Source organism: Megalopta genalis, chromosome 16 (genome assembly GCF_051020955.1).
Source record: "Megalopta genalis isolate 19385.01 chromosome 16, iyMegGena1_principal, whole genome shotgun sequence".
Classification (NCBI taxonomy): domain Eukaryota; kingdom Metazoa; phylum Arthropoda; class Insecta; order Hymenoptera; family Halictidae; genus Megalopta; species Megalopta genalis.
The window spans coordinates 1,265,132-1,290,973 of NC_135028.1; the positions used below are offsets into that span (position 1 = coordinate 1,265,132).

Here is a 25,842-nt window from a genome sequence, read left to right on the forward strand (position 1 = left end):
AAAGCGAGATCCGATCCATCTGTCGATGGCATTTTATAATCGTTTCCCGGCCGGTTCCGAGGTCGGCCGCGAGACGAATCGGCGGCGAATTGACGAAGAACGAGGTTGAAGAGATCGTTTGGCTGAACAATTAAATTCAATTATTTATTATTCGTCGAGTATCCTCGCTAACACAATGGTTATCAGTGATACACTCACAATGGTAATCGTAATTTGAAGTTCGCAGAAAAATCATAAACCATAAAGAATATATTCGAATATACAACGCCTGGTGTGCCATCGCCGCCGCGACGAGCGCGGTGGTTTTCTCTCGTTGAAATCGCCCCTCCGAATCTCTCCGTTAAATGTACGTTCTTTTCGCGCACACGTGTTTACCTAGATGAATAATAAATATTATGCAATTATAGTTTGTTTGCCTTCTTCATCATCTTCTTCTTCCTCTTCCTTTCTTCCTTTCTTTCTTTCTTTTCTTCTTTTCGTTCCCTCCACTCTCTCTCTCTCTCTCTCTCTCTCTCTCTCTCTCTCTCTCTCTCTCTCTCTCTCCCCCTCTCATGTAGTACAATAATTAGTCGTGCTACCCCAACGCCTATAATAATAATAATCGTTGCCGGTACACACCACTGACGTCCCTCCGTCGGGGAGAGACAGACAATAAGAAAAAACTGTTGAACGCTTACGTGCTAATTATTATCATCGATCTCTTTGAAAGCAAGAGGTATCTCCGTTTTCGGACTTCCATCATAGTCGGGAGCGCCCGATTCTCGTCGGTTCCCGTCGTTTCCCTCCGCGACGATCCGAAAAAATCGTCGCCCACCTTACGCGTTACGCAATATACGTTATATATAATCGATTTTTTTTTAAATTTTTATTTACATACACAGTACTCTCTACGTGGGTGTTGCTCTCTTGTACTCGCGCGCACGCGTGTCCCTAGACAGATTATTCCCGGCTCCGTCGCGCACGGATGCGCACGGTCCTGAGTTACATACAGGGTGGCCGTTGGAAACGCGCGACGCGATCTCTCTCGCAGTCCTCTGCGCGAAATATTCTCCAGAAAGTATCGAAATTTCGTCCCCGCGAAGTAAAAGTCCACCGTCGTGCTGGACCTTTTATTAAAAAAGAAAGAAAGGAAATATATATATAGAAGGTGTCCCATAATTATGCTACTTGCGGGAAACGAAGGATTCCTGAGGTCATTAGAAGCAACTTTTTCCTTTACGAAAATTTTCTCCGAGGCGTTGTTCACGAGTTATTCACGAAAAACGCTGACGAATGAGGGGCGAGCACTGCCGGCACTGGGCGGCGTCGAGTCAATGGGCGGAACCGAGCTCCGTGCACTCGGCGGCCGCGCGCCGGTCAAGCTCGCCTCCCATTGGTCACTGTTTTTCGTTAATAACTCGTTAACGAAGCCGCGGATTGCAATTTCGCTGAGGAAAAAGTTACTTCAAATAACCTCGGGAATCCCTCATTTCTCGAAAGTACCACAATTTTAGGACATCCTGTATATATATATGAATCGTTAATGTTTTATTGCAAATGAAAATGTTGTACCGAGAATTATTGCCACGAAATAATAGGACAACCACCCTGTATTGTTTCAGCTATGCGAACGTACGCGACGAGCCGCGCGACACGACGCACGTACGTGTCTCTCTTACGTATATAAAGTGGCTTCAAAATAATTCTATAGGCATTTGGTGTGCAACCATTCGCCGGCGCGAATGGCAACTCGAGTATTGCATAGCTAGCCTCATTTATATTGGCACAAAGGTTGCAAAATCAACGGAAGCGTGCCGGGAAAGCAGTTCTAATCGGACTCGTTCGATGGATCAAATATTTCACTGATCTGAAGATCTTTTATATTAGTACGGAATAATATTTTTGTATATAATATATAATAATAAATATTATATATAATATAATAAAAATTCATATTTTATATATTTTATCATATGCCACTGAAAGGGATAATTCCTGAGGCGATTTGAAGCAACTTTTTCCTTTACGAAAATTGTCTCCGAGGCTTCGTTAACGAGTTATTAACGAAAAACACTGACCAATCGGAGAGCGAGTGCGGCCGGCGCTCCGCCCTTACGGTCAATACCGTGACGCGCCGGCCGTCCGACACAACAGCAGTGGTCGCGAGGGCGTGGCGTCAGCCGCACTCGCGCTCCCATTGGTCACTGTTTTTCGTTAATAACTCGTTAACGAAGCCTCGGAGACAATTTTCGTAAAGGAAAAAGTTGCTTCAAATCGCCTCAGGAATCAGCCTGTCGAACAGCTTGTAATATTTTCGGATTATAAAATTGAATAAAACAGACTAGAACACGAAAAATAAAGTATACAGCGATTTAAACAATAAATACAGTAATATCTCCGTAATTCGCGCTCGAATTGCGCACGAAAACGGACAATTTGGGAAGAGGATAATCGAAAAAACGAGCCGCGAGGCTCGAATAATCGCGTCTCTGCTTCCCAAAATACATCCGAATATCCTCGGATATATCGTCGAATATTCGCTGGCATCGAACGAATCCGACGAGACTGTTTCCCAGCACCGTCTCTCGATTTCTTGGAACCCCTCCTTTTTTGTTTTTTCATCTTCTTCTCTAACAGAACATCCTACGTCGCGAAAACGGCTGCCGAAAAAACGACGACCGCTCGCTCTAATTGCCGCGGCGACTACGCTGCGCGGCGTTCATTAGACGCCTCGTAATAAATTGTATTACCCTCTCACATCGTACAAGTTTTGTGTTTCAGTCTTTACGCATCTGTCTATACTCATCGTTCGCACGCTAAAAGGATCCGGACCATCGTCGTTCGATGTTCAAACGAAAGGAGAGATCGGCGAACGCGGGCTTCGCGCGATCGGCTCCCCGCGAAATCGCTTTCTTTCTTTGCTCGCGACAACGCTCGTTGCCGTCTGTGTTCTGCTTTATTTAATTTGTTTATTTGTATTCCCCCTCGTTGGAAGACACGTTCTCTGTTCCCCTTCGCGGTTCTCACGGAATCGGCCTGCAAAAAACGGGGCCCGGCGTCGGCCCGCAAATCTCCCGGCACCAGCCGGACCGATTCGAACAACGGTTTTCATTTCTGTGTGTATATGTGTCGTTGTGTTGTTTCTATTTTTTCTTTTTTTTCTTTTCGTTTCGCTGTGGCGTACGTCTGTACGTGCCTCTCTGTGTGTATCTGTGTGTCCGTGTGTGCAGCGTGTGCGCTCGCGCGCGCACGGTGTTGTTCTCGTCGACAACGCTAAAGATCTGTGCTCTAAAAATAATTTTGCGGTTCGAGAAAACGGATATGAAAAACGCGACGCGACGTCGATATAATAACAATAACATTCAGTTCACACTGATAACAGTAGCGACTCGGATCACATTTTAGGCACATGGAGGCGACCCCCCGGGGGGGATGGTGGGGGCGGGGTGTTGGTGGGTCGCCTTTACAAAAGTGGCATCGAATTCTTTGGCACAAAGAAGCTCGCGAAGAAACGGAAGAGGCTGGCGTTTTCTTTTGTCCGATACCGCCATTCGGTCCTAAGTTCGTCACGGAATTTCTGTCTTAACACATTGACCGCCACGGCGTATCTACACAACGAATGCATACGCAGATCATTTTCGGTTTAGTGAAATCAAAGAAACTGTAGTTCCGGTTCGCCCATTTCGGCCGGCAATTTCATTGCGACTCTACGCTGCTACATTCCGAAAGAAAAGAAACGTTTTTTTGGCACCGCGCGAATTTCTACCCATAATAGCCACCGAGATCTGGCTGTCAACGTGTTAGGATCATTCGAGATCAACGAGGACGAGCACGTAGAAGCTGAGAGGTTCACAGTGCAGGCTGTTCCAAAATTATTGCACGAGCGAGAAACGAGGGGTTTCCGAGGTGATTTGAAGCAACTTTCTCCTTTGCAAAAATTTTCTACGAGGCTTCGTTCGCGAGTTATCAACGAAAATGTGGCGAGCTCGGCCGACGCTCCGCCCTCGCGACCACTGCCGCCGCGTCAGACGGCCGGCGCGACGCCGCATTGGCCGCGAAGGCGCAGCGCCGGCCGCGCTCGCTCCTCGATTGGTCACTGTTTTTCGTTAATAACTCGTGAACGAAGCCTCGGAGACAATTTTCGTAAAGGAAAAAGTTGCTTGGAATGACCTCAGGAACCCCTCAGTAACCTCTCAAGAGTCCCTCAGGAATTCCTTGTTTCCAAAGAGTAGCATAATTCTGGGACATCCTGTATAGTCTCCGATAGCCCCGTCGATCTGTTTTCCATTCTTGGCAACGAATTTTTCGAGGACATTCGACGTTCTGCCGATCGATGGAAAAAAACGCGATCGATCGATCGATGCTGTCCCGATGAGAAACAAATCGACGGGGCGATCGTTGATTTCTGACACGAAAGACGGGTAAGTCGAGTGAGAGAATAGCCGAGAGATACCATTATCGACGACCGCCGAAGGAAAAGACGCGGTCGATCATCGTTTCCAACACTACGCCTAGCTTAGTTAGGTTCGATCGAACAATTCTCGAGATTAAAGATTGAAGATTGAAGATTTTTAAAGGTAAATGGGACCCATTCGGGCGAGAGCAACGCGCTCGAATGTAATAAAATTCGGCACGGGGAATGGCCCAAGGAGACGGGACCGAGACGGAGAAAAAGAGAGGAAAGATAGCGAAACTGGAAAGAGTTATGGTTTTTTTCCCCTTGGTTAAATTCTCTAAGTCTACGTAGTTAAATACGAGATTCAACGGGTGTACGGTATTTTTTGTTTTTTTTTTTTTATCGGTTACGCTTTTTCGCTGATTTTTAACGCTTGCCCGGTACGAGAATCATCGTCGGCGTTCGGGTTCTGACTAGAATTCTGTTACGGAGTAATTCTTTGTCGAGTCTTTGGTCCTTGCTCGAGGAGTTTCTCGAATTCGTTGGGTCTCGGAGGAAGCTCGTGTAGAGAAATTTGCCGCGAGGATCGCAATGTGTCACGTATTGTCCTCGAAAAACCAAGGATATTATCATCGGTTGTTTATTGGCTGTTGCGCGCGGAGTCCGTCGACAAGTTCATCCTTTAATATTTAACAATTAAATATCATTTCCCAAGTGAAAACGATGTTTAGCTGCTCTCAAATATTCGCAGTTTCTTTCGGCAACATTATACCGTTCCACGGTAAATCCGCAAAAATCGAAAGCTGACAGAAAAAGGAAAGCAACTTCTCACTCGAATCAATGACTGAGCAATTAATAGAATCTATTAATTGCTAGGCGAAACATAAATTTTCCGAGACGATTGTAAGAAACGGAAAATGAAAATAAAAATAAGTTGTTTCTTTCAATAATTTTTCTAAGTCGAAAATAATGTTAACAATATTATTAAATGTTTTTTACGTCTTCACAATTTTATATTCCAAAAATAAATGATGTCCGTAGTCTAGGAATTCGCAGTTGCCAGGAGATTAAGCCATATTTCAAGCCAAAGGAGTGGGGGCAGCTAACGTTTCGCGACGGTCCCCGTCGATTGCCAGCGTGCAGCGTGGTGGGGTCCGCGACGAGCGTTCCTATACGGTCGCCGCGTCACGTGACCTGTCCTCCCACTGCTTCGATTTAAAGCGTAGCTTAATCATCCGGCAACCGTGTCCCATTGCTCGATATCGATCGCGGTGCACGCGCAACGAGCCAATAAATATTTCTGCTACGTTTTCAGCGAACGTCTCGCTGCTATACGAACGAAAGAATGTCTGCGTCGAATATCGGCCTCGTCGATTCATATAAATAGTCAACATTATCACAGTGATCCCCGCGCGACAAAAATTCGAACCCGACGGATCCGTCGGCCCGGCCAAACCGCGTGGAAAGACATGTTTCTGTTTCAACCGCGCTGTATACGATTCACAATTTATACATCACTTTAAAATTACTATGCAATATGTATATGTCTATGTATATATATATAATATATGTATAATCTATTATATATAATATATATATATTTTTTTTTATTCAAATATACTCTCTATCTTGGATACTCTATGTTAGGTTAGCGGCCCACTTAGGCCCTTCTCTAAACTAGACGATTCTACTTGAGACGAGAGGATCCGAAAACGAATCCTGGTCGAACGATCGCGACCGGCAAATTCGGATCGCGGATTCGTCCGACCGTTTCTCGTCGATCCTCGAACTACTCACAATCTCCGACAAAGATAACACAACCCCCGTTCCCGCGCGACCATTCGCAGACTATTCGAACACGAACAATGACAGAATGCGAGAAATTCTTCGAAGCCGATACACAAAGAGAGCAGAACCGAGTAAAATGTCATTCTAAATCGTAGATGGTAAATAAATATTTTGCTTCGCATTGTGCACGCATTTTTCGAAATATTCGAAAAATTATACTTTTCAAATAATATAATATTTGGTCGAAACATTGTTCGAAGTACTTTTTCTTCGCGTTAGGGTAATTATATTAACACCTGGGCGAGGATGATTCCTGAGGTGATTTGAAATAACTTTTTCCTTAGCGAAAATGCGATCCGCCGCTTCGTTTACGAGTTATTCACGAAAAACCGTGACCAATGAGTGATCGCGCACGGCTGACGCCACGCCCACCGCCGCTGAGTCATACGGCCGGCGCGACCGCCTTCGCTCTCCGATTGGTCCACGTTTTTCCTAAATAACTCGTAAACGAAGCGGCGGATCGCAATTTCGCAAAGGAAAAAGTTGCTCGAAATCGCCTCAGGAATCTTCTCATTGCAGCCGCGTTTCGAAAAGTCGCTTTCGATGATCGCGCGGGAGCGAAACGTTCGCGAACGAGGATACTTAACTGACTAGATTCTCTGAACGTCGCTTAAACTACTATTAGAGAGCTATAGAACCGGGATGCTACTGTCGGAGATTTTTCGTTGCACCGAGAACGTCTCTGCACGTCCCATCTCGGGACAAGTCCCCCTAACGTCCCCCTAAGGACACCGGGGCAGGAGTCCGATTTAACCATCGCGGACCTTGAATCAACGGTGAACGATCTTTAACCAGGATCGTCGTCGCGTTGGCCGTCGATCAGCTCGATCGACGGATGCTATGCGCGTCCTCCTGTCGCGGAACGTCCGGCCTTCGCTTATAATTAGTACAAAAATAATCGGGCGACTCGGCTCGCCCGCCGAGGCCTCGAAGAGATCCCGGAAAAGTCCCCGTTCGTTCTGCTGCTCGAATTTTCGCCTTCGTTCGTCGTTTCATCCACGACGAATATTCGACTTCGGTTTCTTTTTTCTCGAGACGGCGCGATCAGCGTGTCGCTGTCGGCCGATTTCAGGCGAAACCACTGGAATATGCTGGATTCTTGTGCGTGATCGTGATTCTTTCGGAAGAGAATCGTAAACGCGATCGGAGAACCGTCGAAACGACGTCGAATGGTCCAAACCGCGGATCCGCGAGATCCGACGTTCTCTTATTCGGCCTGCTGTTTTTCTCTTTTCTTTTTGCTTTTTTCTTTTCCGGCGCTCTCCTCGGGCCTCTCAAAATATTCAACAATACGTTTTACATATCATATTCCCGTTTTATACATGATTAAATGGGAGCTAACAACGGCATCGCGCCACGGCAACGCAACCGTTCGAACAATTTATACGCTTCTCGATCCGCGTTTCGCCTGCGTTTCGAAACGCGAAGCAATGTCGGTTCGCTGTTTCGCAATGACGGAAATGTATTGTCACATGTATATACGCGGCCGTCTCGAATAGCGTCTATTCGGGAACGCGGTTGCCGGACGATTAGGCCAGATTCCAGGCGGAAGGAGCGGGGTCTTAAAGCGGCTCTTTCGACTCGAAATCCGACTTCGAATCGCTCGGCTGCCACGGTTGTCGCCGTTTTCGATGAACAGCGATCGATCTTTCGTCGCGTTTATTGTTTATGCGGTTTTCTCATCGAAAACGATCGAATGTCGTTCCACAGATCGGTAAACGCTCTCTCTCTCTCTCTCTCTCTCTCTCTCTCTCTCTCTCTCTCTCTCTCTCTCTGCTCGCTGATCTGATCCGCGAGGAACACTGTGACAGTTTTCCTCCGCGACCGTGCCACTTCTTCGAGTGCGCGCCGCACCTTTGATTTGTAAATTAACAAAAAATGTTCTTCGACCACCGGCCGCAAGTTTGATTTGTAAATGAAAAAAAATGTTCTTCGACCACCGGCCGCGAATGTCATAGAGCGTATACCAATGCGATTAGGATGCTGAAGCGATCGTATAAAGAAATTTGGTCTGGATCAACGAAACCAGTTGTGGCCAGCGAGCGTTTTATTAACCTCCGCCCGATGCGGAGAAATTTTCGTCGAATTGCTTTCGAGGGAAAATCTTTTCGTTTTAGAACTTTTAGCTCCTCGCTTTTGTGGTTCGTATAAAATGTCGGCCGAAGTTTCGTTTCGCGACTATAATTTGTAGTGTGCGATCTCGTTCCTGCGTCGATCATTTGCCTTGCGATGAATTAATTGAATGAGTTCGTTTCAAGGATTTCGGTGGAAATTAATTGGAGCATTAACAGTCCTTAATCGCGTCGGAAAAGTCGAAAAAATCGCGTCTTAACAATGTACTCTCGCTGCAATTCTTGCTAAATTGTACCAAAAAAACCTCTCCGCGATATCAGAACTGCATCGAGCCACAGTGCACTAAATAAAATCGTTCCAAAGCCCATTCTTCGTCACAGTGGCGCAGAGATCCTCGAAATTTCCCTCCAACAAACAAAAACAATCGAAGCAACCAAACATTTGAGCAGCGCAGCGATTAGCCCCTTCGCCGAAGAAAGAATTCCCAGCAAGATTATACCGAGCGACCTTGAAACGACCTCGAGATGTTCACCCTCGAGCCACAGTAATCTCTCGAAAAATCGCAAGGCAATTGTTCGGCAGCAGCAACTGAAACGTGGGCCGAATAGATGATCGAACGAAAGAGCCGTTTTTCAACGAAAAGCGTTCTAACGTTTCCCCGGTTCCCTGTTCATTTTGAACCTGGCTCGCCTGTTCCTCTCCGCTTGGGCGGGAAGACTCCTCTTCCTTCAGGCCCGCTGGTTCACGGGGGTGATCGACTGGGGCGGCTGGGCGACCACGTGGCGGTGGTTGATGTGCGCCTTGAGGTTTCTCTCGTACTTGGAGCTGAACGCGCAATGGGGACAGTTGAACGAGGGCGCCTTGCCGCACTCGTATAACAGGTGTCTCTTAAGTATGTAGGCGTTCTTGTAGCTCTTCCCGCAGCGGGAACAATTGTGCCGCCGATCGTGGCCGGACCCTGTGATGCTGCTGATCGGTCGGTTATTATTATTGTTGTTATTGTTGTTGTTGTTGTTGTTGTTGTTGGCGGTGGCGTTGCGAGCGGCGTGCCGGGATGGACAATGGAGCCGGGCGCGGCGTTGCGGCGTCAGAGGCGCCGGCACCTGGCCGGCGGCGGTCGCGGCCGCGCTCGCGTTCGCGGCCGCGGCCGCAGCCGCGCGCGGAACGCGCCGCGTTCCGTCCGAGTTCCAGCCGAGGCTCGCGAAGAAACCTGGAAGCAACCGAAACAGAGGTTTCGACGAGGTCGATTAGTAGCTCCACCAATACTACGCCGGCGCTCTACGCGCGGTTCGCTCGAACTTACACACGAACTGCTCTTTACAACGGCGCGGGCCATGCGATAAAAAAGAAAAAACATTCAAGTTCTCAAGCTTTAGCAACAACGAGCATGTAATCGGGATTTTGGGATCATCAACGGGGCAATGATTTATACGTTCTCAATGGAATGGCCGGTGGCGGGGGTGGAGGGGGGTGGTGGTGGTGCTTGTTATTTTTGCTGAGAGAGAGATTCTACATCGGGACGAAGTTCTCCACGGAACGGCGCTGTCGTTCGGCCGCAGGAGACGGTTCTTGCGGGGATGATTATCTCGCTAATGATTACAGGCGTTGCGACACGCGGATGGATCTTTTCTTTTCTTTTTTTTTTTTTGTTTAGCGGAACCTCGGTGGAATTTCGGTTCTTTATGTTTCGTGGTGTTTGTTGTACCTCCTTCGGTCGCCCGGCGGGGCCTCCATTTTGTTTCGGTTGTCCAAGCGCGCGGACGGCCTCGCGCGGATGCCCGCGACACCTGGAACTCAAGGTGTTCGAAGGGTTAATTCGGAGGATTCGAAACGGTTCGGGTCTTTCCAGCCGGCCGGGAACGCTGTGAACAGTTCTAAGTGCGAATGTGTTAGTTTTTCAGTAACGATGAAAGAAAGATTCGCAGGCGGAAACATACGAATCTCTTGTTCGGGGAGATCCGAGGGAACGAGGTTCTTTTTCCCCGCGAAATTTGTGCTTTCGACTGTGAAACAATCCATACTGAACACTAATTTTTCGATACATTTCCGTTTAATGTTCAACTGTAATTTAATACGTAATTTCCCTTTGTCTTTCACTGCTTTCACTGCTGAGGTATACAGGGTATCTCAAAATTATGGTACTTTGAGGGAACCGATGGGTTCCCGAGATCATTCGAAGCAACTTTTTCCTTTACGAAAATTTTCTCCGCCGCTTCGTTTACGAGTTATTAACGAAAAACGGTTGGCCAACGAGTCGCGAGCGCGGCCAACGCTCCGCCCTAGCGGGCGACGCCGGCGGTTCCGCGGGCAGGGCGTCGGCCGCGCTCACCGCTCATTGGTCACCGTTTTTCGCCGATAACTCGCGAACGGAGCCGCGGATTGCATTTTCGCTGAGGAAAAAGTTGTTTCCAATGAACCGAGGAATCTCCTCGTTCCTATAAAAGTCGCTTTCGTCGATTTCCGTTTCACTGCTTCGACAGGCTGCAAAACGTCGAGTTCATTCGAGGTGCTACGCTCTTCGTGAATATCCTAAACGACACACCGTTCCTTGCGAAGAACTTGCGGTGGATCGAGACAGTTCCCTCTCTTCATTGCTGCGATGAGACACGATCTTCCGGGAACACCTGCGAAAAGAAAACGAAGCTAGTCAGTATACGGAAACGTAGCTTTCTTCTATTCACCGAGTTCGGTTCTCTCTTCCAGCGACGTTTTGCTCTTGATTTCCTCGTTAATTCGCAGGCGGGTTGTTCGTTGGTCCGTTGGTCCCCGCGCCGGGGACCGGGCCTCTCGTGGGAGGGGAACAGGGGAAAAACGCCGAAAAACAAGGGAAACACGGACGCAGTGGAATTTTGCCTTTCTAGACTTTATTTTGCTCTAAATCGAATACAAGGCTCTCTACAAATTGACAAAAAAAAAGGAGGGAAACAAGCATTTTGGAATGTTCGAAAAGTCGAAACGATACGTGTACAAAGAAATGAAAAAAAGGAAGCACAGTGGTAGAAAATAGGAGGCGAACGACCGGCCGGTTCACGGCTGCGCCCGGACGAAATTTCGCGGCTTTCAGAAACGATTGATCGATCGATATATATACATGTACATATACATACATATATACATATATATCGAAAGGCCCCGTCGGCCATAATGCTGGATATGCTCGAGCTCGACGGACCGGCCGGTCGTTCCACAAATAAATTTTCACAAGCAAGCGACATTTTTCTTCGCGCGATACAACGAAGCCAATGAACGGCGACACGTCCGTTTTGTGTTTCATTTTTTTTTACCGCCGTTTCGTTGCCGTCGATGACGGCGCGACTCGACCGTTCTCGCGCCTCCGACGTTGCTCGAATTCTCGACGAATTCGCGGCGACAACGCGGCGCATTTTGGTTGCGTTCTCGGCGCTCTTGTAGATATATTTCGTTTTTACTCGCGTCTCTCTCTCTCTCTCTCACTCTCTCGCTCTCTATTTTTCTTTATCTTTCTCTCTCTCTCTTTCTCGCTCTCATTCTCTCGCTCTCTTTCGCTCGTTTCTCCCTCTCGTGTCACGTGTGTGTATGCGTGTCTTTACATGCGTATGTGTGTGTGTATGTGTTCAGATGTCGATGTGTGTGTGTAAATAAGTGTGCTGCACGCACGCGTATCGGTCGTCGCGATGAGAATAAGAATAAAAAAAAGCGAAAACAAAAATGGATCTAGGAAAGAAATATCGTCGTAGCAGCGTATCATCGTTAATAATTATTGCTCTCTAAAATAATAGTAATATAAAATGGAGAGGAGAAACGGAAGTGTAATTAATTAATTAATTAAATCATCATCATCATCATCATCATCATCAGCATCATCATCAGCTTCATCATCATCATCATCATCATCGTTCGTTGGCAAATACATGGCGACAAAGAAGTGTTTAACGATTACAATGTAATTGTTTCGCGTTTCAGGCGCTCAGCGGAAAGTTGTAGTCTCGCGTTGCTTTTTCTCTGGTTTTTTTCTTTCCATTTTTCTCTCTCTCTCTCAGTTCTTCTCTTCTTTCACGTGCTCTCGGTTCGCTTCCGTTCAATTTAACCACTCTCTCTCTTTCTCTCTCGCACACACACGCTTTCACTCCTCCGCGCAATTCTTCTTTCTCTATGCTCCCCCCACTCTCCCCCTCCTGCGCCCATATGCTCGCGATGTTGTATTAATCAGACGTTCGCACACACGTTATTTTTCACTCGCACTTTTCTCTCTCTCTATCTCTCTCTCTCTGTTTCGCTCGCTCGCTTTTTCGCTCGCATACTTTCGTTCTCTCAATACAGTCGAGTACTGTGCTTGTACTAATCGTAAGAATATCGTACGTTAAAGGCTCTCGACCACGCGATCCTCTGCGAGCGTGCGCGGTGAATTTAGTCGGCGCCGCTAATACTTTTCTCGCTGGCGAACGCGGCACAGCAATGATGGACGTTCGCGCCCCGGATCCGTGGATCGCCGGCTCGCAGAGGGGCTCCCGCGGTCGATCGCCGCTTCTTAACGGCGCGCCGCGAAACGCGTGCGCGGACTGGACCCCCCCCCCCCCCCCCCCCCACTCTCCGGGCGACGCAAGGCCCCGCGCGGTAGAAGAACGGCGGTGCGGCGCGCCGCCGTGATCGGGCCCCGTCACGCCCGCGCGTCTCGCGGCGCCATCTGTGTGTCACGCAGCCTCGCGGCTCGCTAAATTCGCTATTATTTATTACAGATAGTTGTACTGCTTCTATTCGATAAACAAAAAAAAACAAACGAACGAAGGAAATGTTGAGGAACCCGAGTACCGGTGTACTCGTCGTTTTTATTAAAAAAGAAGGGTTTACACGCGTAACGTACGATTATATATATATGGAGAGAGATAATTTATAATGTTATAGTATTGTTGACAATATAATGTAATATATTATATTGGTCTTAATATATATAATATATTAATATATTAATATATTAATAATATTAAAATTAATATTAGCATTATATAATATTAATAATATCAAAGTTAATATTAATATAATATAATATTAATAATTAATCTGATATATTGATATATTAATATATTAACATATTATTAACAATATATATATATGTACAACATATTATATTATCCTCAATACATATATAATAATACATTACGTTTATAAACATGTGTATAATGTTTACATATATTACAATATTACATTGTATAATATATATAAACGTTCTGCATTGTTGAGAAACAAAAATCGGAAGGATGTTACGGAAGGGGGGGGGGAGAAAAAAAAACAAAAAAAAAAGAACAGAAGTGAGACAAAGGAGGAAATGCGTGACGCACGGTGGAATAAATAGAAAAGGAAAAGATTCTCGCGGATAGAAATAAAATAAAATAAAAATAAAAACGCGCTGGGGATCACAATGACGGTGTGGTTCTCTCATCGTCAGGGATCGAGAATTCAAAAAGAAAGGAACAAACGTGTAAATGCTTTATAAACGGATGGTGGTGGTGGTGGTAGTGGTGGTGGTATTGGTGGTGGTGTTTCACTATGTAAATGTATTATAATATGGATCGACACAACGAAGATGAGTACGTCTCTTAGCGGATACAATATTGGCAGTATAAAGGCGAGTGATCGAGATTTAATTCTGCATCGTTCGGCGTAAATAAATAATTTCTAAAAAAATATCACTGGTCTCAAGATGTCCGCCGGGCGCCGGGGAAACATGCCCAGCCTCGCTTCCGGTGAATCTCTGCTCGACCCCTCCGTCTCAATATTAAAATCTCTCTCTCTCTCTCTCTCTCTCTCTCTCTCTCTCTCTCTTCGTAGGATTCTCAACGCGTCGAATTCCAGCTTTTCTTTCTCTTTTTTCCGGCGAGTTTGAACGGCGAGTCTCGTTCGATACGCGCGCGCGCGCGCGGAAACGATTGCTATGCGCCGGAAATGATGCGAAGGGGTAGCAGCATGATCCATCGGAGATCGCCGGAGCATTTTTGTTTCTTCGATCCGCGGGCGCCCGGCTTTATAATACCGTAAAAATTCGTTCACAGCTGGACGCGCCCAGCGCCTCTTGTTTCCTCATTATTTTTCTTCTTCTTCTTCTTCATCATCTTCATCTTCTTCTTCTTCTTTTCGTTTCGTCTATCCTAAATTCTAAGTCGTACTTTGAAGGCACTTAACACAAGGCTCTCTCGGTTCAAAAAGCTACTTCCCCCCTCCCCCTCGTATCGGTTGTAATCATCAGCCCCTCCCGATCGTTCTCTCCCTCTCTCTCTCTCTCTTTTCCTTTTCTTTTTTTCATCTCGAAAATATCTGCCCGGTATGCTCGCTCGCGGACGCTCGCCGCGCGAGAAAAGCCGCGATAAAAAAGAGAACCGGCCCGAAAACTCGGCCCCGTTGTCAAATCGTCCGTCATCATCGTTCGCAACTAATCCCCCACGCCGTTCCCGTTTACCCTTTACACCCCCTCCGTGTCGATGAATCGCTCGATCCTCGAAACTCGTTCTCGCTCGATGGTTTTTCTCGCTCTTTTGTTTTTTTTTCTTTTTCTTTTTTTCTCTCCTTTTCGTTGTCGTTCTTCTATTCGTCGATCGATGGTCGCGGAGACCGTGGTCCAAGAAAAGCCAATCGCGTCGAACACCGCGTCATCAACGATTTCGCGAGTTCGCGAACGTCCGTCGACGAATATCGGCGCCGACGGTAATTTCGCGCGATAAAAAAACAAACAAAAAAATAAACACGCTCAGCGCAGTGCCTGACTGCGCGTGCGATCTTGCTCTCTCTCTCTAAAAAAAAAAATGTCACAGTACGATTTACAGTACGATACGATTCCGCGGGGGCGGTGCGACGAGGTTCTCCGTCCGAATTCCCGAATGTCTCCGACATGTTCGCGGACGATCCGGTTACAAAAATTTCGAATACCGCTTTTCTGGAAGAAACTTTCTGAGACGGTAAAAAATCGTGCGCGTGATTTTTTGGGTACTTTCGCGTCGCCTTCGACGCCAACGATCGTTCGTTCAGGTAAGACAGTTTCACCTGGAACGATTGTTGATAACATATTTATATATAGACATATATATATATAATTATTTCGGACGAGTCCGAAACGATTTGTCACATTTTTTTTCTTTTTTTGCGAACCGCGGAGACATGCGAGATCGCTGGACCTGATTACTCGAGCACCCCCCGCGATATAATATATATTTATTTATTTATTTATTTATTAATTTATTCGTTCATTTATTTATTCGTTTATTTATTTATTCATTTATTTATTTATATTTATATTTATATATATGTATATATATATATGTGTGTATATATATATAGTACGTTTTATTTTCCGACGAGCGAAAAGGAAATGTCGCATTCCTTCGACGGTATTTTCAATAACAATTTTCAACGCCCTTGTGCGTTCGGGCTGCATCATCGCTCATTTTTCTTTTTTTGCATAAATTCCCTCTCAATATTATTATATCGAAATATCGAAATATATATATTTTGAAATATAATTATATCATCTTCCGCGTTAAGTTAGACTCAGAGTAAACACCGGGGCGGTTTCTCGACGATCGAAGTTTACGATCGTCGTTGCAACGCGATCAAAAAATGTCTCCCTAACTGACGCTCGGATTGTCCGCTAAATTTGACGGCTAGATTGCGCAGAAAAATGGACAATTTGGGAAGACGAGATACGGTTATTCGACTCCTCGAAGCTCGTTTTCACAGTTGTCGACAATTCGTAGCTACAAAAATCCCGAATCCCGAGGCTCGAACGATCCTTCGCTCCCTTAAATTGTCCATTTTCGTGGACAATCTCGGCGTCGATTGGGGAGACATTACCGTAGTAGAGACATTTCCGTAGGATAATTATAATTGGTTCGCGTTGGCGGCTCGCAACGCGATCGATCGATCAACGACGCGATGAGAAGAAAGTATATAGTTCCGAAGTTTATTTTAATTATTAATTCGTTCGGGTTCGCGTTGCCGGCTGGCAACGCGATCATCGATCAACGACGCGCGATCTTCTGTTACACAGAACAATCACCCCGACGACAGTGATTTTTCAACCCCAAAGACCGGGGGGCTGTGGTGCAAGTTTTCGACGTTGCCTGTCCACGTATACGCTATCATTCGCATCAATTTCTTATCTCTTTTCTTCCTTTTTTTTTTTAATTATTGTTTCTCGGTTCGATCCCCTTACGAGCTAAGCATCCGCCGTGTTCTCTGACGCGATTATTCGTCGAACAACTCTCGTTTCTTTTCTCTTTTTCGTTGGACCACGATCTTCCCCCTCGCGTTCTTTCCCCAATTAGTTCGTTCTGCTTTGTGTCCTTCTTTCTACTCGGGTAATCGAGGATATCGATTATCCGAATCGATTCTCTCTCGAATCCGTCTCTCGGCGGTGTTTCAACGTTTTATCCGAGGACGTTCCGGCGTTTCGTTGCTCCGTCGCTTTGGGCACGAGACTCGTCGCGCAATTTTTATTAATTCACGAACAACCAGGCGGATTCGTCGTTCAAATTTTTAGTTACTGTGCACATCGTGTCGCGCTGGAATGAATGAATTCTCGCGGAAAATCCGCGCCCAAGCGGTCCAAAAAACGACGTACTACTTTCGTGACATCCCCTCCGTTCTCCTTTACCCTCCGCGCACCCTGCGGCTGCGTTTATCGGACAATTTCGCGCGAGTTTTCGAGGAGACTCGAATCGTTTCCTCGATTTTTCGCGACACGCGCCGCGACGATCGCGGAATCCTCGGCCTTCCTTTCCGTCAAACTTTCTAAAATTTATATTTTTACAAAATACGTTGTTAATCGCGTCGGAATTGACGCGATAATATGGAAACAATTAGTCGCAGCGGAAACGCGGCGATCTCGAAGACACGGCCGCGTCGAAGTCGACGCGGAGGATCGATCGTCCCCGGATAAAACATTGATAATCCCGTGTCAAAGGTTACCTCCCCGTATTCCCCAGCACTCTGATCCTCTCCTCCTGTTCGTTCTCGTTCGTTCAGGCACGCACACGTTCCCTTTTTCCGCACACGATTCGCACAAAAGCGACAGACTCGCGCCGAAAGCTCGACGCCCCGATAGAATCGGTTCCGCGAATTTCCGCGGAAAAGTTCGGGGATTTGGAATATTCGGAACCGAACTGCGTCGATGCGATCGATAAGGCAAACTCTTCTTTTTTTATACTCGTTATAAGGTCCTTTGAATTCGCGAGATTCTTCTGTTCGCGGTGGAACGACGAAGAAGCGCGTCGTACAAAAGATAAAGCGCTGTACAGTAATGTCTCCCTTACTGACGCTCAGATTGTCCACGAAAATGGACAATTTGGGAAGAGGAGATACGATTGTTCGAGCCTTGCGATTTATTTTTATAGTTATAAATTGTCCACAATTATGAAAACGTGCCGCAAGCCGTGTCTCCTCTTCCCAAATTGCCCATTTCGGGGGACAATCGGAGCGTCAGTAAGGGAGACATTACTGTTCTCAATTAGAGAGACAGTACTTTTCATAGTCTCGGATGGCGCGTCTGTCACCCCCCCCCTCTCTCTCTCTCTTTTCACTCATACACACTCGCATACGTACATTATATTTCTCTCTCTCTCTCTCTCTCTCTCTCTCTTTTTCTTTCGTTTTTTTCTGCGATCCAATCGCCTCGAAAAACAAACCTCTCGTCGAGCAGGTGCCACGAAACAAAGAATAAATCGGCCATCGGAGAAACCACGCGAATTAATATAATAATAATAATAGTCCTAAAAACACCCCTAACGAATAATATATGTATATATATAATATATATATATATAAAAAAGGAACGATCAATCGTCCCGTATAATAAATTTCGAATTTCTAAACTGCAAAGCAACGTAATAGATATGTTTTTCTCTTCTTTTTTTTTTGTTCACTTTCCCGCACCTTTTTCCAAATGTTTCTTCTTTAATAGCATAAATTTCGAGTAGCTCTCTCTCTCTCTCTCTCTCTCTCTCATTTTTTTCTCCCTTTAATAATGTAGATACGCGATTGTAAATTAGTTTCCCTTCGAAGACTCGTTTCATGGTTAAAGAAGAATGATCGATACGCATAAACCCGCCTAATAAATATAAATTTATATATCCTCGACGAACGGAAATTTGTAAAAAGTTCTTCGCGAGACCGTAAAATTGTTCGTTTTGATTTAAAAAAGAAAAATAGAAATAGAAAAGAAAAGTAAAGTAAAGGAAAACGAACGCGTTGCACACACTTGATTCGAAAGAAACGATATATCGACGCGAGCGCACCGCGGACAGTTTCTCTGTGGCGGACCGCCTTTTTTTTCATTACACAATTTAAAATATAAATTTAGCGTCTAAATATCACACTATAGTACGCGCGTTCCTCTATGCTAATCGCAAGCAGCGAAAATTTACGATCGACGTTAAAATTACGATCGAGGCTCCCTGCGCGCGGGAGGGGGGGGGGGATTTATTCGAGCCGATTTCTTCGGTGCCAGATTGTATACATACATGGAAACGCCGTAATATCGATTGCTCGTCTCACCGGATGAAAAATTGCGAACGGAAATATAAATGATAATTAAAAAAAAAGAAAAAAGGAAAATAAAACAATCGGGGACGGCGATCGATGCGCGCCGCGCGATGCACCCCGTCCCCGGTATAAAACACGCCGATTCCACCGACCATCCTGCGTAAAAAACGGACACACGATTTTCTGTGTACACGACGGATTCGATTGCTAGCCTTGAAAAACGTCAACGGGCGTTTATAGTCTGTTAGGCGATCGTTGAACGAATAATCGCCGCGAGATTATTTTATGAAATTCTCGATAATCGACGCTATTTCTCCCTAATTCGCGCTTAGATCGCGCCCAAAAGTGGACAATTTGAGAAACGGAGATGCGTTTATTTTTATCTTATTTATTTTGTAATTTTTCATTGTTGCTTTCAACTTCATTTTAATTATTTATTAGAATTTTTGTTATTAGGTAGAATCCATTGTCGTTCGTAATTCAGATCTTCTGTTCTATTAAATTCCGGTGTAACTCGCAATTGTAATTGGAGCACAATAAGAATTTAATAAAAATGTAACAAATTGCGGCTCGATTTTAGCTACTTATTATAATTTTAATTATTAATTAGAATCCAATCGCATTATCATCCCTAATTCAGATTTCCCTTCTATTAAATTCCAGCGTAACTCGCAATTGCAACAATTATAATTGAATTAAAATTACGAATAAAAATATAACAAATCGCCGCTCAATTTCAGTTAATTATTATCATTTTAATTATTAATTAGAACCCAATCGCATTGTCATCCCTAATTCAGATTTCCATTCTATTAAATTCCAGCATAACTGGCAATTGCAACAATTATAATTGAATTAAAATTACGAATTAAAACGTACCAAATCGCGGCTCAATTCTCATAGTTGCCGATTGTCAGCGATTAAAAAAAAAAAACGAGGAAGGAAAAACGGAAGGCATAATCGAGTCTCCTCTTCCCAAATTATCCAATTTCGTTTCTATAGCTGAGCGTCAATTAACGGAAATTAAATTCAGGATGGAGATTAGCATCGAATTAATCGCGCGGCAAAATAATCTCACCGGAGACACAGGTTCTAAGTAATTAATCGAGAAACAATTTCCGTCACGGAGCGTTCATTTTCTCGTCGCGAATCGCGACGTCGGTCGCGCGCTAATCATCACCGACGCGCGCTAATCATTTCATTTAATTACGGTCGACGCGCGAATCATTTCATTTAATTACACGACGAACCGGCCGCTGAGTATAAAAATATGTTCCAATTGCAACGACCGTGACAAATCGATCCTATTGAACGATCATCTCTCAATTTGTTTAATCATCGACGCGAAACTATGAAATAAAAAAATAGAAAATATGAAAATACGCGAATGCTTAATTTGGTCGCGCGTCACAGACGTTGCGAAAATCGTAGTCGAAGATCGAATGAAATTATCATTAATTAATTAATAATAAAATACGGACATTTTTTTTATTTTATTTATTATATTAATAATATTCCCGTTGTTCCGTTCTCCGCGAATCGTCGCGCTCGCGATTTCGTTTTCTCATTTTCCCGAACGCGTGCGTCTCCCGCCGCTCGCGAAAGTTTTATCATCCCGATCATGTCGTTCTCCCGGCCTAATTAAGGCGGCCGCATTGTTTTCGCCATTATTTGTAATTTCGGTTAGAGTGTTCCCAATCCCCGGCACCGGCACCCAAAAAAAGATATAAAGCAAATTCAAGGAATTCCATTCGGCCGAGCGGCGTCCGCGGATCCACCGCGTGCCGCCAATTAATTGACACGTCCCCTGCCTTAATTGACACGTGTAAAAAGCCGCGATCTCGCGCCGAAACTCATTTGCGAAACCGATGATGTATTTTTAACACATCGGCGATCATGTATTTCAAACCGAACGATGCATTTTTATTATATTTCTTTCTCTCGGACGGTTCTTGGCGTCGCCGAATTTCTTCGCGTCTCTCTCTCTCTCTCTCTCTCTCTCTCTCTCTCTGGAAAACTTTAGATCGCGCAACCGGTTCCCGTTGCAAAAAATGGCTTCGTAAAAAGGCCGGCTCGGCAGGGAACGTGACGAATAGTAAACGCAATAAAAACCTAATTAGAAAAACAAAAAAAGAAGGAAAAAGAAAACAATTATAATAAAAGAATAATTAATAAGCCCAATTAATAATGCGCAAGACTCGAGTTAGACCTGATTTAATAAAAAAAAAAAAAGAAAAAAGCCGTAATAATTATATACGAAGACGAACCCGTAACACAGAGCACTCTCTCTCTCTCTCTCTCTCTCTCTCTCTCTCTCGTACTCCTAATGTGTGTATATATAATATATATCTCTATATGTATATATATACGTGTATACATATATAATATATTCGCTTACTTATATATCCTCGAAAAAAAGAAAGATTCTATAACTTTTTCTAATTCTTTTTCTATTCAACTTCCCACCGGCCGCGATTTTATATTTATTTATAACTTCGATCCTTTTTGTACGTATATGTATATGTATATATATGTATATATTTATATATATGTACGTTTTTTTTTGTTTCTTTTTTTGTTAGAAAAAAAGGATTTTGAAACTGACGGCGAGCACGAATTTCGCACGAATTATTTCACCGACGCGACACATTCCTCGTGTCTCTGCGCGTTCCTTTTTCTGCAGTTTCTTCTTTTCGTTTTTTTGTTCTTTTTATTCACTTTTTCTTCCCCCTCGTTTCGTTTTTAATATCCTTTTTACTTCGTTGCTTTTTTACTTTCACATCGTTCTCGCGCGCTCGTTAGCGTTCGTTCGGACCAGTTCGCGGTTTTTTCCCGCGAATACAATTTCAAGGTTTTATCACATCGTCCGACGATTTGTTTGTTTAAATTCTTTACTCACGTACGTTCCGAAGGCACATTTGTTTCTAGAAAGCAATTTACGCGGGCGTTCGCTTGTTCGTCGCCGCGCCGGTCCTCCGCCACGTGGCTCCCGAATGCGTGGATTCTTCGTCTCCGGGCTCGTCTTTTCATTCTTTCGACTTTTCGCTCTTTTCGTCTTTTCGTTCTTTCGTTTTATCGTTCTTTCGTTTCTTTGTCTTTTCGTTCTTTCGTTTTTCGTCTCTTTTCGTCCTTTCGTTTTTTCATCTTTTTGTCTTCCAGTCTTCTAGTCTTCTAATCTTTTCGCCTCTTTGTTTTCCCGCTTTTTCGTCTCTTTGTTTTCCCACTTTTTCGTCTCTTCGTCTTTGCACTTTTTCGTCTTTTCGACTTCTCTCGTCTTCTCGTTCTTTCTCGCCCTTTTTGTCTTTGCGCTTTTTCCTCTTTTTGTCTTTATATCTTTGTCTCTCTGTCTCCTTGTGTCTTTGTCTCTTTGTCTCTCTGTCTCTTTGCCACTCTGTCTCTCTGTCTCTTTGCCACTCTGTCTCTCTGCCTCTTTGTCTCTCTGTCCCTCTGTCTTTTTGTATCTTCTTCTCTCTGTCTCTCTGTCTGTTATCTCCCTGTATCTTTGTCTTTTTGTTTCCTTGTCTCTTTGTCTATTTATCTATTTGTCTCTTTGTCTCTTTGTCTATTTGTCTATTTGTCTATTTATCTATTTGTCTCTTTGTCTCTTTGTATCTTTGTCTTTTTGTATCTTTATATCTTTGTCTATTTGTCTCTTTGTCTCTTAATCCTTTCGTCCTTTCGTCTCCCTATATTTCCGTCTTTTCGTCTCTCTGTCTCTCTGTCTTTCCATCTCCACACCTCTCCATCTCTCCGTTCCTTCATCCCCATCGCTAATCGAACGATCATCATCCCCGGAGAAAGAAGAAGAGCCAATCGAGAGCACGCGAGCGGACAACACGTGCGCGAAACCCTCGAACCGAAGAGAAACGAGTCGGCCCTTCGAGCGAAGAACAGCGATAAAAACCGCTGGCAAAGAGCAACAACGCGTCACATACACATCTCAAGAAGGTACTAAAAGAAAAAATATCCCCAGCGATCCTACCACTCCCTCGGATACCATCCCTTCCGCCATTTCTTCCTCGGATTCGACGAACGTCGCGCTGCCCGGATGTATCGAAAAATAATTTTCGAGCCTTTCAAGCGAAAATATTGCTCGCTATATGTTAAGGACACTGTGCACCATTCCTCCGCTAGAAAATATAGTTCTCGCTATAGTACCTAGCAAACGTTTAGCCTCCCTTCCCTTCGGTTTCTCCATTGAGCAGTCCTCTCGTCGTTCGCGCGCCGCCTGACGCGCGCGCGTTTACGCTGAATCGTCCCCTTGCCTCGCGATCGGACCGCGGTTTTCGTGCAATTTACGATTAAAAATAAGAATAATGAAGTCAGCCGATCGCTTTCGAGACGATAAAAACCTGCGGGAAAATTTAAAAGCGCCGACGATTCGTCAAAATTCAGCGAGATACGAAGCCAACGCGTCCGCCGGACGATCTCGGTGGCGCATAAAAATCGGCATTAATTACGATTTACATCACAGCTGCATCGCTAGAGCTACGTTTTCACAATCCATTCTCGACCATGGCTCCCTAGGGGACAAGAAAATCTGTCTATATTCGTCCGAAAAGTGAAATTATTGGCAACGGTTCCACCGTTAGAAATCTGGCTGCCAGGCAAGAGGCTGCTAATCCGTGCTCGAACTTGACATACCGTTGGAAAAAACGTGGCGAATCGTTTAAAAACGTTGTACTCTGTCTCTTTACATATTTTTACATATAGTTTTCGTAGTCGAGTATTCGGCGTGCGCGTTTTTCGGCGGTTCGACCGTTCGGTTTCGGAGGAACGCGGCTTCGATTCAACGCAGTTCACCGCGGACTTTCGACGATAGCGCGTGTAAAAATAGGGAAAAAAGGAAGCGAGTGTCCAGCACGAGGCACCTAAAGCTTTGCTCTGGCGAAGGAAATTTTTGGAGATCGTCGCACGCGGGCCCGGATCGGCGAGAAATGAAAAGCCGCGCGCGGCGAGCGTCGGAGCTCGCGAGAAAGAAAGCCGCCGAAGAACTTGGCGCAGCGATGCGAGCAACGCGGCCGATGGTGCGCCAAACGAATAAAATTGAAGAAAGAAGCGCGAGAAACAGAGATCCGAACGAATCAGACGAATCGGGTTCGTCGGAATCCGATTTAACGAGCGTTCGTTTGGGAAACGCGGCGACGATCGCTTTCGCCGAAAGAAGCTTGAAAATCCTGGGAAATAGAAACGTCACGCGTTCGCCGAACCAGCGAATAATGTTCCTGCGATCTGATTTTCCGATATTTTCCATTTTCCGATCGATATCCGCCGGGCAAATGAATTCGCCGAGCAAATTAATCCGCGGTCTCGCGCGAAACGCGTCGTCGCGCCGGCCAGCGCCTCGACGATTACGTTAATAATTCGTTAATAAGAAAGACGCGAGCTTACGAGGGCTGCTTAAACGATACTAAACGCTACATAGTACGTGCCTAAACGTTGTTCCGGATTAAAAAAAAAAAAAAACAAATCATATCTGAGTATTGAAGGCGCGTCGAAACATGTTCAAAGCGATCCACACGCGTGCCATCGAAAGATGTTCGCCGTCGCGTCGAGATTTAACTGCTGCGAGATCGTCCGATCTCATCCCCCCCTCCCTCACAATTATCGCTTTTTTGTTTCGTGCCGAACGTTTTCTTTTTTTTATCACGATTGTTATTATCACTGTCCTCCTGGATGGCGGTCCATCGAAACATTTCGAAATTCGGTCCCGGAATCGCCGCTTCCGCGCGCTCTGTTCTTTCGTTGGAAAGTTTACCCTCTCTCTCTCTCCCTCTCCCTTTCTCTCTCTCTCTCGTTCGTTCATTTGTTTGTTCGCTCGTTTATTCGCTCACTCACTTTATTCATTCGCTCATTTATTCATTTATTCATTTTCTCGCAAGCAAAAATATACGCTCACTCTTTTTCTCTTTCTTTCTTTCTCTCTCTCTTTTCTCTCTCTCTCTCTCTCTCTCTCTCTCTCTCTCTCTCGCTTTTTCACTCGCTCCGCGTATCATTCGTTCTTTCCACGCCTGTTTCAAAAATTCCCGTTTATAGACAGCTCCCCGAAAATCCCTCCAATTGTCTGTTTAATATAAATCCGTCCGGCTCGGCCGACCACAGATTTCTCGTACGGGGAAACGCCACCGCGTCCCGTTCACGTTTATCGTGTGTGTGTGTTATTATCATTCTCTCATCTTCTTGTTTTTTTACTTACATACAAAAAAAAAATAGAAGGAGTCATTAAAACCTACGATCTATCCTAATAGTACTTCCTTACATACCTAATAATCTAATAATCTCCGTCAATGGCGGCGGTCGGTTGGCTCGTCGGCATCGAAATCACCCGTGTCGCCCTCTCTTCGATCCTCCACCCCCTCCCTCCGCCCTCCCGTTCAGCTCGATTCGTCCGATCAATTTTTTCTTTCTTTTTTGATTCTTTCGATACTTTCGATTTTATCGTTCCATCGTCCCCGTTCCCCTCGTCTCCCAACCCCGCGCCCTCTTTCAGTTTCAAGTCTAGCTCTGACCGTTCCCGTTTTGTCGCAACCGCCGCCACGCATCAAGGCCTCGTGAGGCAGTATTATTATCAATTAACGTTATTCAGTAACTATGTGTATCAAGTCGATCCATAAACGTATCTTTATCGTAAACGCTATACTCGTCTACCGTCCTCTCCCTCTCTCCCTCTCTATCTTTCTTTCTGTACCCCTTTCTGTCGACGTCGCGCTCTCTCCCTCTCTCTCTCTCTCTCTCTCTCTCTCTCTCTCTGCAATTCTCCCCCTGCAATCGTCTTATTCCGAAAAAGCCGAATACAATAATCGTTTGGTCGTGCGGCGGCGTTGCCGCGCGCTCGCACTCCGCAAACCCGCGTCGCTGTGTCCCGCCGTTTCATTCGTTAATTGTCTCGTAATGTCCGAAAACTACGAATTATATTGCGCGTAATCTATATCATTTAAAAAACAAACAAATATAGAAGACACCATCGATCGCCGTACTCTCTCTCTCTCCTCCCTCCCTCGCTCTGTCCCCCTCTCGCCGTTCCTTACTCGCTCTCTTTC

The 25,842-nt window shown here is 45.2% G+C and overlaps 1 protein-coding gene across 3 annotated transcripts in view; it reads right to left on the reverse strand.

Annotated features, from left to right (window-relative positions):
• Positions 1–24,673, reverse strand: part of LOC117224523 (longitudinals lacking protein, isoforms A/B/D/L) — a 27,579-nt gene extending 2,906 nt beyond the window's left edge. For 2 of the 3 annotated variants that reach the window (XM_076526944.1, XM_076526943.1), the window contains exon 1: positions 1–24,673. Coding sequence is in view for 1 of the 3 variants with exons in the window: in XM_076526942.1 (XP_076383057.1) it covers positions 1–122; positions 199–242 (166 nt within the window). In the remaining 2 variants the exon portion in view is untranslated. The other variant, XM_076526942.1, reaches the window with a different exon arrangement.
• Between the last annotated feature and the right edge of the window lie 1,169 nt (positions 24,674–25,842).